This window comes from Drosophila arizonae, chromosome 5 (assembly GCF_054131065.1).
Source record: "Drosophila arizonae isolate 15081-1271.41 chromosome 5, UAZ_ARI_1.0, whole genome shotgun sequence".
Lineage (NCBI taxonomy): Eukaryota > Metazoa > Arthropoda > Insecta > Diptera > Drosophilidae > Drosophila > Drosophila arizonae.
The window spans coordinates 24,531,087-24,545,200 of record NC_142925.1 but is presented as its reverse complement, the minus strand read 5'-3'; the positions used below and the strand labels follow the sequence as shown (position 1 = coordinate 24,545,200).

The 14,114-nt window shown below is 38.7% G+C and overlaps 1 protein-coding gene, 1 long non-coding RNA gene and 2 other non-coding genes across 9 annotated transcripts in view; 2 read left to right on the top strand and 2 right to left on the bottom strand.

Moving 5' to 3' along the window:
* sqa (spaghetti-squash activator) overlaps positions 1-5,855 on the bottom strand; it is a 32,390-nt gene extending 26,535 nt beyond the window's left edge. The window contains exons 1-2 of one of the 6 annotated variants that reach the window (XM_089472222.1): positions 5,737-5,855; positions 2,531-2,750 (exon numbers count right to left, since the gene is read on the bottom strand). In XM_089472222.1, coding sequence (XP_089328348.1) covers positions 2,531-2,564 — 34 coding nt within the window. In that variant the 5' untranslated portion in view covers positions 2,565-2,750; positions 5,737-5,855. Of the gene's footprint in view, positions 1-487; positions 2,473-2,530; positions 3,486-5,595 lie in introns of those variants that run through there. The other 5 variants (XM_089472219.1, XM_018012842.2, XM_089472220.1 and 2 more) reach the window with 5 other exon arrangements.
* A 105-nt stretch (positions 5,856-5,960) lies between these two features.
* On the top strand, positions 5,961-10,300 carry LOC149268843 (uncharacterized). The gene is made up of 2 exons (XR_016270679.1): positions 5,961-8,950; positions 9,037-10,300. It is a non-coding gene; the product is annotated as an uncharacterized LOC149268843 (long non-coding RNA).
* Positions 6,671-6,743, top strand: TRNAR-ACG (transfer RNA arginine (anticodon ACG)). The gene has a single exon. It is a non-coding gene; the product is annotated as a tRNA-Arg (tRNA).
* On the bottom strand, positions 6,987-7,059 carry TRNAK-CUU (transfer RNA lysine (anticodon CUU)). Its single transcript has one exon. It is a non-coding gene; the product is annotated as a tRNA-Lys (tRNA).
* Positions 10,301-14,114: the final 3,814 nt, after the last annotated feature.

The following is a 14,114-nucleotide window of genomic DNA, read 5'->3' as shown; positions in this document are numbered from 1 at the left end:
GGCGTTGTGAGGTTGCCCAACAGTAAATCACGACACCCGTGTGCGGTCACACCCCTTCCCAGCGACAACAAAAAATAAAAATAACGCAAAAGCCAACGCAAACACACGTACCGCAGTCAAGATACCCTCTGCCAGCTGATGATTAGGGAGTATCAAGTAATATAAGCGGAAATGTGTTTTTGGTTGAGCGATATGACTATGACTATCATCATTAGAATCTTAAGGGAAATATGTACCTAAATCTAAAAGCTTGAAACATTTATCAAATATATTGAATAATTGTTATTAAAATGATTTAATTATATCACAATATTGTCTAGTTAGTGTTGCTTCGGCATCAACAGCATCTACTCTCTAGATTACAGCAAAAATATAATATTGCATGATGTATAGGGTATTTCTAGTCGTTAGTTAGTGCCTACAATGCTCATACTCGTCTGATTTTAACCCGTTGGCCCTTTCATTTTTCAAATTGCTTCGCGCTTACCATTTTTCAAGCTACACGCTTTTGCCTTTATTCAGCCTGACTTTTGTCTCACAATCTGTCTCTCCTCTACTTGCGCCTCTCTCTCTCTCTCTCTCCATCTCTCTCTTCTCCCTCTTTCCCGTCTCTTCCGTTTTCTGTTGTGCCGCTCATCCAACTACTTGACACTTCCGTTTCCGTTTGAGTCAGCCTGACATTGTCTTCGGTTTCTAAGCCAGTGTGAAATTTCAAAGCTGAGCCACTGTAGTTACACTTGCGCATACCGACGACCCCCTTTCCCCCTTTGAATTTACGTTTGACGTTTATCCTTCAGCGCCTTTTCGTTGCCAGCGCCCAAACTTTAATATGAATGCCAAAAAATGAGCGAAAAAAGCAAAGTGAATACCATTTGCTTTCAGTGTTTTATGCGTGAAATTTATTGTTTCTGACAATGAAAATGGCGGCGCAAACGTTTCCTGATCAGAGCCCTTCTTATCTATGGACCCTTTTCCTCTGCTCGTTTTTTGTTGTCTGCCGGCTCCATTGTCGTTTTTTATTGAAATTCATGTATTTTTAAAAGCCTTGGCCATTTGGTAGCTGAGCCGCATTGGCTGTAAATCGTTTAAGCATTTGTTCTGTATTTTGTCTTCTGTTTTGCTTTTGCTCGAATTATTTTCGTTTGATTTTTACAGATATTTCGATGTTGTTTGCTTTCGGCTTTTGACGTTTATCTGAGCATAAAAGTTAATGTTTTGCATCATGGCGCACATATGTTTATTGCATCGTAGACCTATATTAAAGCGTAGTTTGGAGGCGATATCTAAACTGCCAATGGGCCCGAAATGGAACAGCTGCTAATCTATAGATTTGCCTTGATTTGATTTGTCTATGTGCCGTTTGTTGCCTTGTTAGCTTCATATCAAGGGTTGCAATGAATGGATAGAAGTTTCCGTTATTCTTTTCAGCCGTCCGCAAAGAAAAAAGACCAAATTTAGCAAAGATATTTTCTTTTCAGTAATGTAGTTTTACTCTATAAGAATTTTGTTTGATTAAGAACTTAAATATTTCTTATCTTTTTTATGGACTGTCGATTTATTTTGTGACCTTGACGAGTAATCGGAAACCCCCCAACGAATATGAAGGAAAAGAGAAAGCACAGCTATTGTTTATTATTATTTCAAGTCAACTGTTTGGTGTCAAATAAGTTCGGAAGTTGCACTCGATATAATTATGTTAACCCAAAATCGATATAATTGAGTCTGGTAAATAAGAAAGTAAAATTTTTTATCCACATGGCTCTGGAATCTTAACTTTTTGGAAGATTTCGAGAAACGTCCGACTTCGACATATGCATTATGAACTAATGGCAAACTATGAATTGGAAAGCCCCAAGAGGCTCACCCTAATCAAAATATCAATAATTTTCGGCCTTAATTATTATGCCTGAAATCAGTGAATCAGTCTACTAAGTTGTTGTTCCTTAGACAGAATTATTTCGTTATTATGCTATTCAAATCTTTAAAATCATATGGAATACTATTAATATTTATGTAATTGTACATAAAGAGAAACAGTTATTATTAACTTTACGTACTTTGCCGATTGACCTTGATCTTCGCTTATCAGAGACAACAATCAGTCTGAGGCTTTAAATAGAATACGCATAATGCTGGGCTGTCCCAAGTTGAACAGATAAAATCCATACGCCGTAGATTCTATAAATTATTGTCCGCTATAAACTATTCGAGAAGTGTTGTAAAAGCTTTTTAATGCCCAATTTACAGCTGTTATCAGAGTCGTATACTTGCCGGCATATCAGCAGATAGGTGCACATGGGTACAACTATATACATACATACATGTATATGCATCATATATATAGTTAGATATTTTTAAGGTGAAACGCCAGACCTTATCTTATCATTTATCACTTGTCACTGATACACTGATATACATAGGCGTAGTGTTCTTGTTTTAATATCTCACTTCAACTATGCCACATATATGTATGTACGAGTATTATTCCTTCAATTAGTTGGTAACTAACGTATTTAGTTCAGTGACTTACCGCCTTCCGGCTCTGAGTCATCTATGTAGATCATTTTCCTCTGGCTGCGTCCCTTGGCGCTGGGTTCACGTAGACGAGTGCCCGTCTTGGCGGCTTGTACTTTACAATAAATATGTAGGTATATGTTGGTGTATGTAGGTATAGATATATTCAATATATATTTTCTATATATTTATGAGCGTTTTTTGTTTGCACACACTTCGAAGCTTTTTGCTGGTATCTATAATATTTCGTACAAATTTCTTTTTATAACACAAAACATTTCGTTTTTGCGTTGTGGCAAAAATAAATGATTTTTTCTTTTGACAGAACTTCACTTCACAGCGAGAGATTTTGTTGTTTTGATGTTATTTACGTTGTTATTTGTTGTTCTCGTTTATTTGTGGTTCTGCTACGCACTTAGACGAAATGACACAGGATTATTTGGGATACTTTATATTTCTGCCTGACTTGTTGATCGATACACGTTGCGTATGCGTAATATTAGCAAAATAATTGTAGCTAACTTTCTGGGTTATTTCTTTGAACTGCTTCGGGTTGTGGCTGTGGCTGTGGCTGGGGCTGAGGCTGCCTTTTGATTGCGTGCTATTGTGTCATCGTCATCGCGAGCGAGCGTTTAGCATCAAACTGTTTTTGGCCTGCGCCACATTATTTGATTTGGGGCTTCGCGTTGCCAATAATTTCTGTTCTTTTGTTGCTTTTCGCTTTTCGCTTTTCGCTTTTGCTTTTGCTTTTGGCTTTTTGCTTTTGGTTATTGCCTATGTGTGTTGCGCTCTTGGGCGCTCAATTATAAATGTGTTTTGCCTGATAGCTGGCAGCCTGGCAGGCAGCAGGGGCAGGCAATGCGAAGGGGCCGGTACGACTTGTCGCCGATCGACTCGACTCTGACTCGAGTCTCCGAGTTTCTCAGGCTAGCCCAGTGCCAGTGCCAGCGCCAGCACTCGCGAGCGTTTTTCTATTTATAAATAAATCACATATAAAAAAAATTGAAAAGGGAAAGATACAAATACACTAGTTGCTGCTGCTCTGTAGTTCTATCTGTATCTTTATCGGTATCTTTGCCTGTTTAGTTATAAAAATAAATTGCAAAACAATTTGTTTGCTGCTCGGTCTCTTTCTCTCTCCGTCTCTCTCTCTTTTTGCGGCTTCCATGTGGTAAGCGAATGAAAATGATTTTCCCTACTGCCGCTTAGCACATTTTTGTAGTGTGTAAACTTTTTATATATCGTTTTTTTCTTTGCCAAGTTTTTGCCCACCTAGTTGCCGTCTAGTTATGTGTTTATATATGCATCTCTATATATTTTCATGAATATTACCGGGTATTTGCTTCCTATTGTCCCGCCCAGTCGCCTCTAATCTCTCTGCTGCCAGTTTTTTCCGACTCGCAACTTGTTGCCATCGTCAGCTGCATTTTCGCTCTGGGCAGGTGTCACGTTTTTTCTCTCTTTATTCTTTCGGGAAGTAGCTTATATTATATTTTTGACCTTCGTTGAAATTTGGCTTATCAACTATAAATATTACTACTATTTTGATATTTCGATTGTTTTTGTTGTTATTTTACATTCTTGTGAAATTAAATGCATTAATAAAATTGGTAAAAGTTTTATTTTATTTTTTTTATATTTTTATCAAAACCTACGATGATGATAATTATCTATCAAAGATAATTAAAACTGTTATTTAGTGTACTTTTCCTAGTTTTTATGTCCATCATCTTAACTTTGAACTAGATTACAATCATGACTAGAGCAACATGCTATCCCAATGTGAGTTTGGATCTAGTCAGAGCAGTCTAGTAGTAGGACTGTAATAAGAAGCTACGAGACTCAGCTACCGAATTCCGCACATTCCTGAATCCGCTGGGGTTTAAGGTCTCTTTCTCTTTGTATTTGTAGATCAAGTGTGAATTATAAATATTTGAAAAGTTCTTCAGACATCAGCAGGCACATTATCTGGGCCGCATTAAATTAAATTACGCTTTTCTATATTTATATGGGTTAACATCATGGCCGATAAGAGCAAGCTCACACACCCCCCACACAATACCTGTGGGCTTGACTATCTTATCAGACGGAAGAATGCTTAATTGCCGGACGAGCGGCCAATAAATGCGTCATCATAGTAATGCAGATAAAGAAACCTAAGGAAACATGCAACAGCAGAGAGAGAGAGAGAGAGAGAGAGAAAAAGAGAGAGAGAAGTATAACAAGAGAAAAGATTGAGAGACAGGTGGAGTAAGCATTCGTAACTACAGATGGACTGCATTCTGGTTCTAATTGGGCCGCTTTGTTGCAGGCGTCCAACTTAAATTGCTTTAAAACGTAAACAACAATACGAACTAAGCCGACAGAGCATAGCATAGTCGACCGCTCGCCCGAAGCCGGGCCAATACAAAGAGAAGGAGAGAGTGAAAAAAAGAACACGTTGCGTATACGCCATGTGGTCGGACTTCAGCCCAGAGTGGACAGCAAAAGCAAATAAACACAACGCTGTCTGCCGACGTGTTTCGACGCGTTTGCGGCTGTGAACAGGAGTCGACTGGAGGGCACTGCTTTAAAGCCACGGCAGGAAGCGAGCAGAGATGAGGTGAGCCAGAGAAGGTCGCAGAGGGGTTGGCGTGGCACTAAGCCACGTTTTGATTTGCAAAAGGTCCGGCAAATGCAAGAGGCTTTGATGCACTCTCTAAAGTGACTTGGTCCAAGGCAAACGTTTTAGTCCAGCTCGAGCTTTGTTTTAAATAATGCAAATCCCTTAAATGCGCTAAACGGAGCGAACTTCAGCTCAGTCTCCACATAGAATGTTCCTTTTTTTTTTTATTTTTGTTTTTTTTGTGTGGCTGTCTTTCACTTAAAAATCGAATCGAAAATCGCGCACACGGCACGTTTTTGTTTTCCTGTTTTGCAGTATTTGTTGTTGGTGTATTTTGCTTCCGGCCGTTTAGCTAGGCGTTGTCCAAATGCTTTTCGTGATCAGAAAAACAACTTTTTGTTTGTTATTTAGTGTGCACGAAATCATTTAGCGAGTGCAAGCGCCTTGCATTCACAATTGTTTTGCTTGTTATTTACTTTTATACTTTTCTGTTGCTATTATTATTTTCTCCTCTTCTCCTCTCTTTTTTGCGTCGCTGTGTATTTTATTTGTTTTCTAAAAGTGTTTACATATCAATGCTGCACAGTTTTTTGCACATATTTTGATAGCATTTTTACACGGATTTTCGTTGTCGCTGCACTCCGCACGGCTGCTCATTGCACGCTGAACTGCTCGGAAAATATTTAGTTTTTCACAATTTCAATCAGGCTTTCGGGAGAACTTTTTTCGTATGTGTATTTCGGGCTGCCAACGCCTCGTGGCGCTATTTTCGTATTGTTCGTGCACATTTTTCGAAACAATTTTCGTTTCTGTTGTCCGTGCGTTTTTTGTATTTTGATGACCTGTAGGAGAAAATATAGGCTCGATTGAAATACGATTTATCTATAATTTTGAAATTCAAATGTGAAGCATATACTGGCGCAAAGTAATCTACGAATGTACCGGACATCTTCAGGTCGAGCACTTGTTGTAATAAACCTCATAGTCTATATATCCGTTATCTACGGATATCACTTTTATATCAAATTCCCGTCACTGGGTATTGATTCGTCGTTCATTTGCTACAATTACGTTTCTCACTTATTTTGTAATTTTGATGCGGCTCTGCGGAGTGGGGAAGGGAGAGTGCAGAGTGCAGACTGCGTGCTGTTGGCGCAACATAAAGCCAATGTGTTTACCGCGCCAAACTTCTTTGGAGCTAATTATAAACCGAATCTGTGGGCATTGCATGCAACACAGCAATGGACCATTAGCCCCAATTCTATGTGGGCGTGCGCTCCAGACGCCTTCCAGCATGTTGCTATACGTGCGACGTAGCAGGAAGCTCAATGTGTGCCACTAAGTTTATTCGCTCTAGAATTTTTAAACAAGTTTTTCGGCTCTACAGGTTGTCGATATTTCCATTATATTTATTTGAGTTTGCAAGTTAATAAAACATAATTCAAGACACATTTACAGTATATATAAATTTGATTGCCCATTATTAAAGGTCTAGCGTATTTGATATGCGTCTAATATTTTATAGACATCGGATTCTTCAGATGCCAGCGCGGTCCTGTGGCGCAATGGATAACGCGTCTGACTACGGATCAGAAGATTCCAGGTTCGACTCCTGGCAGGATCGATTTTTTATTTTTATTTTTTATTTTTATTCAAGTTATTTTTGAGCTATGAAGTAAAGCCTCTTCTTAGATTCTTAAAATAACAATTAGGAATTAAACAAAAAAAATCAATTTAAATTTCTTAAAGTCACCTATTAAATCATTATGCAATTGGTATTTTCGGTTCTCTGTTTTCTACACTTAAAACTGTATGCTCAGCAAACTTCGAAGTACTCTAATTCTCCAGTTGGCAAAATATAGTACTGCGCCCAACGTGGGGCTCGAACCCACGACCCTGAGATTAAGAGTCTCATGCTCTACCGACTGAGCTAGCCGGGCTGGTTGGCCGCAATCCGCTAAAAATATTATACTATATAAATAGGTGAGTCCACAATGATTTAATAATATCTTGAGTTGTATAACTTACCTATTTAATTATTGTAATTATTTTGTTTTCCTTAGTTTCTATATCTCTTCTGCAATTATCTCTCACTGACCTTGAAATACTCACACACACCCACACACACAGATAGACACAATATTAGTGAGACTCTTTCTCTAACCACATGGCGTCTTCCATGTTGGCCATCTACTCTAATTCATTCTGTTCGCCTTTCATCTCAGCGTGCGCTTTTCGGGCTGTTGTCTTAGCCGCAATTATTTTTTCTGGGTCATTAATGGAAAATATGCAAAGTATGCAGACAAATGGCAATATAAATTATTTAATTTCCACAAACATATTTTCGCCTGAATTTTATGCTATATGGAAATGTACACACACACACACACACACACACACACACAGAGAAACACACATACATCTTATATAAATATTTCATTCGGTGCTCTCTAAGGTCGTCGCCGAGTCGTTGACTGCAGCTGTGCTCGACTTTTGTTGTTGGTCTGGTTGGCGCCGCATTTTACGACAGTTCACGCACATAATAGCTTTGTATATAAAAAAAAATATATATGTATTTATATAGATCTATATATACGTATATATGTGTCAGTGATGTCGCTGGCTGCTGCTTTATTATTAAAATTAGTGGCATTTGGCCTTTTGCAGCGCGTTGACAGCCAGAAATCAATGTTAACGTGGCCCGAAGCGCTACAAATTTATGAGTCTCGTCGGCCTTGTCGCTTGAACTTGTGTCAAAGTGGCACAATGACAAAGATGCGCAATCACAGTGGCCAGTAAATGCAACAGCAGGCTATAGCCACGGGCAGCAACAGTCTGTCCCAAAGTGACCAACAAGGAGATTTCAATTGATACCCTGTAGAGCAGCACAGCATGAATGGAATATGCGGTGTGGTTAAGAAAATAAGCTAAGAATATGGCTATATGTGATATGGACTAAGAGCTAATGCTCTGTCTTTTGAGCATAATTTCGTTCTAGATGGTTGGCATGAAGGTTAGTTATGATGGTGTGATTGGCTTTCTTGTCACACTTCGATAAATATGTAAGTGTTCAGGCATTATTTTTACATTACATCTTCTATCTATATATATAAAAGAGAGTTGTGTAAAAGTGTCCAAGCACTTATAACTCGAGATCTGCTGGACCAATTTTCATGGTTTTTGATTTGTTGGATTTGTCTCCGCAACGAGTTTAGTATAGGGTCTTAAAAATACTGAAAAAATTTGCCGAATACTTGAAAAACGCGGTTTTTTCCCCAAAGGTTCAAATTTTTTTTATACCCAGTAGGCTTGGTAACAGTGACAGTTTTGACAATAGTGTAGAAGTAAATAAACAAATGTAGTCAGTCAGTCTACGGCACAGCCTCGAGCAGGCCAGACTATTCAACAAAAAAAAAAAAAAAAGACTATTCAACAAAAAAAATTTTTTTTCCTAATCAAAAAGAAAAATATTTCAAATCAAAAATCTGCAAAAATTAAAAAAAAAAAAAATCAAAAGATTAAAACCTGACTGTTCAAAAAATAAATAAAAAATTTAAAATTCGAAATTCAAAAAAAAAAAAAAAAAGTTAATTATTAAAAAGTGTATTTTTGGCTTTTTATATTTTTGGACTTTTAAACATTCTAAATATTTCAAATCAAAAATCTGAAAAAATTAAAAAAAAAAATCAAAAGATTAAAACCTGACTAATCAAAAATAAATAAAAAATTAAAAATTCGAAATTAAAAAAAAAAAGTTAATTATTAAAAAGTGTATTTTTGGCTTTTTATATTTTTGGACTTTTACAAAAGCTAAATATCTCGAAAGTTCAGGTATTTGTTTGTCTCAAACATAAATTTGTGTAAATTATTTATATTTATATTTCTCGATTGATTTATATGGTTTTGTGCGAGGGCAGTATTACTATTAATAAAAATGCCGCGTCCTAGAAGATCTAATCTTTCCCGGCGGACCCATAATGCAATTAGGCAACGGAATAGCGCGAGTCAATTATCTGACGAAGAGCGAGAAATCGCCCGAGAAAGGCTCCGCGTTAGTACCCAGGGAAGAAGGGCCTTAATTCGTGCTTCTCAAAGAGAGGCAGCCCGTGAAATGGCAATAAGAAATGGTTCAAGGATTGATTTGAATCGAGCAGCGTTTCGATATGATTGCACCATTGATTACAGCTTGAATCGTTTAGTTTGCATTGGTCCAATGGACGTTGTTTGCCAGCATTGTGGCGCATTGAAGTTTGCTGGTGAAACGCCCGGTTTGTGCTGCCTTAGTGGTAAAGTGACATTGCCATTAGTGGTCTCGCCACCAGAGCATTGCGTTCCCTGCTTTACGGCGAAACACTAGAATCACGACATTTTCTAACGAGCACTCAAAAATACAATGCCTGTTTTCAAATGACTTCATTTGGGGCGGAAATTATTGGTAACGGATATAATCCGACATTTAAGGTAATTTACGTTAAAAATGTTATTTTCTATGACTGTCAAAATAAAAAAAAAAAAAAATTTTGGAATAATGTAGTTTGTTAGATTTATGTAAAAAGTGTTTGTAAATCTAACTATAACTATGGCTTTGAATTTAAAGATTCAAGGCCAGATTTGCCATCGCATTGGATCATTGCAACCTATTGAAGATGCACAGCAAAAATTCTTGCAAATATACTTCATGGGCAATATGGAAGAACAACTTGACCGGCGTCAAGAAATGAACACAGCTATGAAAAGAGCAATTCTCCAAGATTTGCATGCTTAGAAATTTAAACCAACCAAAACTGTGCAATGGAACGCGTTTGGTGATAAGAAAACTGATGAGCAATGTGATTCACGCGTCGATACTCAAAGGAAAATTTAAAGATGAGGAAGTTCTTATTCCTAGGATTCCGATGATCTCAAAAGATATGCCCTTTGAATTTATTTGAATTCTCGCTTCGTCTTGCCTTCGCCATGACGATCAACAAGTCACAGGGCCAATCTTTGACTATTTGTGGCCTCAATCTAGAAAATGTGTGTTTTTCTCATGGTCAATTGAACGTGGCAAGCTCACGTGTTGGCAAACCATCCGCATTATTTGTTCTTGCACCTGACCAAAAAACGAAGAATGTCCTTTACAAGGCGCTTGAATGAAAATCCGATTAATAAATTAATCAGAGTGTATCCCAACCTGAACAACATAGCTTTCAACAATTTTTTACCGAGAAATAATATAGAGGGCAATGCAACGTTTGCCGGGCCAGCTATCTTTGACTATTTGTGGCCTCAATCTAGAAAATGTGTGTTTTTCTCATGGTCAATTGAACGTGGCAAGCTCACGTGTTGGCAAACCATCCGCATTATTTGTTCTTGCACCTGACCAAAAAACGAAGAATGTCCTTTACAAGGCGCTTGAATGAAAATCCGATTAATAAATTAATCAGAGTGTATCCCAACCTGAACAACATAGCTTTCAACAATTTTTTACCTAGAAATAATATAGAGGGCAATGCAACGTTTGCCGGGCCAGCTAGTATTGAAATATTGCAAAGAAAGCTTCAATATTTTTATTTATTTATTTATTTTTTTTTTTTATTTAGTATAAGTACTTTTATAGGGAAGTTAAACCTTATCATGCAGTATGAGGATTTTAATCGAGGGTGGCTTACATTCGTCCAATTGTCTTTGCCGTTTAAGCCTCGTTAAAGGTCTGGTTGCGAGTGGGCCTTGTGAGCAGGCTGTATCTCTGTATCTGCTTGTATGCTTTAATAACTTTACGATTTTGATTTAATTAGTATTTCATATACATATATGTGTCAAATTTTTAATATAGGCAAGAATAGATGGAGCAGTATTTTGTATTGAAATATATGCGCAATTCGTGCAATTTTAAATTTTTTTTGTATTTTCCAAATGGGAATTATAACACATTAATATGGTAGGAATAGCAAAATCCAAATATACTTACTCGAATTTATTTATTTAAACATTTTTCGTTATAAGTGCTTGATGGACAAGTTGGTTTCCATCATGCCACTTTAGTATTTATTGCCAGCTTCATTCGCTGCTGCTGCTGTTGATGTGGACGTGGATGTATATGTTGTTGTTAATGTGGATTCGATGTTTTTTTTTTTTTTTTTTTTTTTTTTGTTCTTTACGTGGCCTACTTCCGGCGGCTCTTGTTTACGTCTAATTGGGCTGGGTACGTAAACAAATGTTCAGGTAAGTATTTATAGGTGCTTTGGGTGTATTGAGTTGGATTGGTGCTGTGGCTGCGTCAACGGCTAAAGAATTTCGCTTGATTTGCGCTGCAGATAAATAAATTTAATTGACATTTATGCCAGGCAGCTGACTGCTCGTTTATCATACAGATACGAGAGAGCAAACATACATTTTAATAAAATGTATATAAAATTCAAATTATTGCCAGACGGACGGACGGACGGACAGACAGACGGCCGGACCTACGGACTGGTTTATGTATTTTGTGGTTCTTTCGCATTTCTGATCTGAGCCGAAGAACTTTTGTGGTTAACCGCAAAAACAATTTAATTTGATTGCCTTTTAAGTCCTTGGAGTATTATTCGGCTGTGGTGAGCACCATCCGCACGCCTGCCCTAATCCTTTTCGCAAAAGTTTCATGTCTTGGCACGTATTTCCGGCACGCCCACACCTGAGAACTCAGTTGCCGCTACTGCTGCTGCTGCTACTGCTGCTGCTGTCATGAATTGCAGAAAATTTATTTTACCACAAGGACTAGCTGCTGTTGCTGTTGCTGTTGCTGTTGTGGATGCTGTGTGGCCAACACGGATTTATGCCGAAAACAAACAAGTTTGCTTGTGTATTTCGATAAAACTTAAAGTCAGGCAATTCATTTATTGATCAATTTAAACATTCCCTTCAACCGAAAGGTCACTGCGATGAATCGATGAATCGGCATGCCAGAGTGTTTCACACACGCGCACATCTTCTGTGCACAAAGGCGAGCAAAATAAATATTTATGAATTGCGCAAATGCCAACGCAAATGGCCAGTCCAAAGTTGATGACGTTACCCCTACACACCCACACACAAAACGCACCTACACATACACACACACACACACACACACACACACGTGCACACATGCACATATGCACGCCTACACGCACAGTGACAGATAGCGAGAGCGAGCAAAAGAGCAAATAAATTTAACCGCTGCGCCCAAAAGTATGCAATGCCAAAATGTGCTGCATCAAGAGATCCAAGGCTTGGAAAATGTGTTGCATACTTTTAGCTGCAAATTGAAATTACTTTCCAAATGCAATCGCATCTACGAAAGCTGCTCAACGGCTGCAGCTTAATCAATATGACCATTTCAAAAGCTGTAAAATAAATAGATATAGTCAAATGCAGTAAAATCGTTTACATACATTTAAATTAAATATTTAACGTTCATTTACAAGCCAGGCAGAGAGTCAGAGAGGAAGAGAGTGCAAGCGAGAGAGTTAAAAATCTAAATGAAATTTGGCAACACACAAAATAAATTGCCTTTGTGCTGTATATCACTCACTTCGGCAAACTCTCTTGGCTAACCCAATTTAATTAAGTTTATTAAGAATGATTTAAGAGCTTGTTTGTAATTGACCGAATAAGCTGTAGTGATTGAAGTTTAAAATTTATGCCGTATTTTCGTGCGAAACGAAACGACTGCAGGCTGCAGATATAATTGAATTTCGTTCAGATGAACGAATATTAAGAAATAAAAAAAGTCTCAGTTGCAAAGAAAATAATTCCGGTTGAAAGGCTCCTTGAGAATGTGACCGTTGCACCCTGCGGAGCTCCGTGTCCACAATTAAGCGCGTGCTTACGCAATGTAATGCAGAGCAAACCAGAAAAAAATGTATGTAAATATACACATATATATTAAAAAACTGTATAAAATAAAATTGATGGCAAATGTTGCGCAGCAGCCATAAATTGAAAGCCAGACAAACAAAAGCTGAAGCGCCAAGGGAGCTCAGATGCCCTGCACAGGTGCCGGCAAAATCTCATCAAAAACGCAAAACCAAGAAAAATATTGAATGCAATTTTATTTGCCGCACGCATATGCAGCAGCATGTGGAGCACAGCTCAGCAGCAAGCTGCAACCGTATAGCGCTTCTTTTCGAGCTACTGCCTCATGGCAACTGAGACTGAAAGAAATATATCATGTTGGTGCGCGTGTGTGTGTGTGCAGAACTATGCTACTTAGCGTCTGTTTGCATAGGTGAGCGACTGCTTATAAGTTGGCTGTCACACATACGCACACGCTCGCCCAAAAAGAAATCGTATTTCCTGCTGCACACAATGCAGCTGAGCGTAAGGTGCAACCGCTCGCCGCACATTGTCATTGCAATGCGCTTGCCACTGCCACGCCCACCGCTCCTCTGGCTGTTGTTGTTGTCAATTCAGAGCGTGCTGATGTTCGCAGTTCTCTGCAAAAAGACTCACGCAGCCATGGGTCTACCAGCTAACAACATGTCCCTAGCCAACCAAGCCACCCGATCACCCGACCACCTGGCTACCAGAGCCACCTGGTGGCTCCACCTGTCTACTCGTGTGTGCCTCTAAATGAGTTTACGTGCTGTTATGTGTGCGTTGCCACCCGTTGCACCCTCAGCAGATCCTGTTGCCAGCTCTGGCTCCTCTGCTGTTTCTTTGTTTGTTTGACTTTCTCCTCTCCGCATCGGCTGCAGGATGAGTTCCTGTCCTTGCCTCAATTGTTGTCTGTTGTCTGTTGACTGGTTGGTTACCTGCCTCGCTCGGCGTCTGTGCTGCTTGTCTCTCTCATCAAAATCCAGTTTAAGATTTTTGATTTAATTTTGTTTGCTTGTCGGTTTCCTGATGCACGTACCATGCGCTTCAGGTTGGCTCTCGGCATTCGGCATCGTTCCGTGCAGTTGTTGCCCCAAACGAATTTATGTGAGACAATCAAAAGGTTGCCTTTGACACACACGCACATACGCACACACGCACACAAACACATTCACAA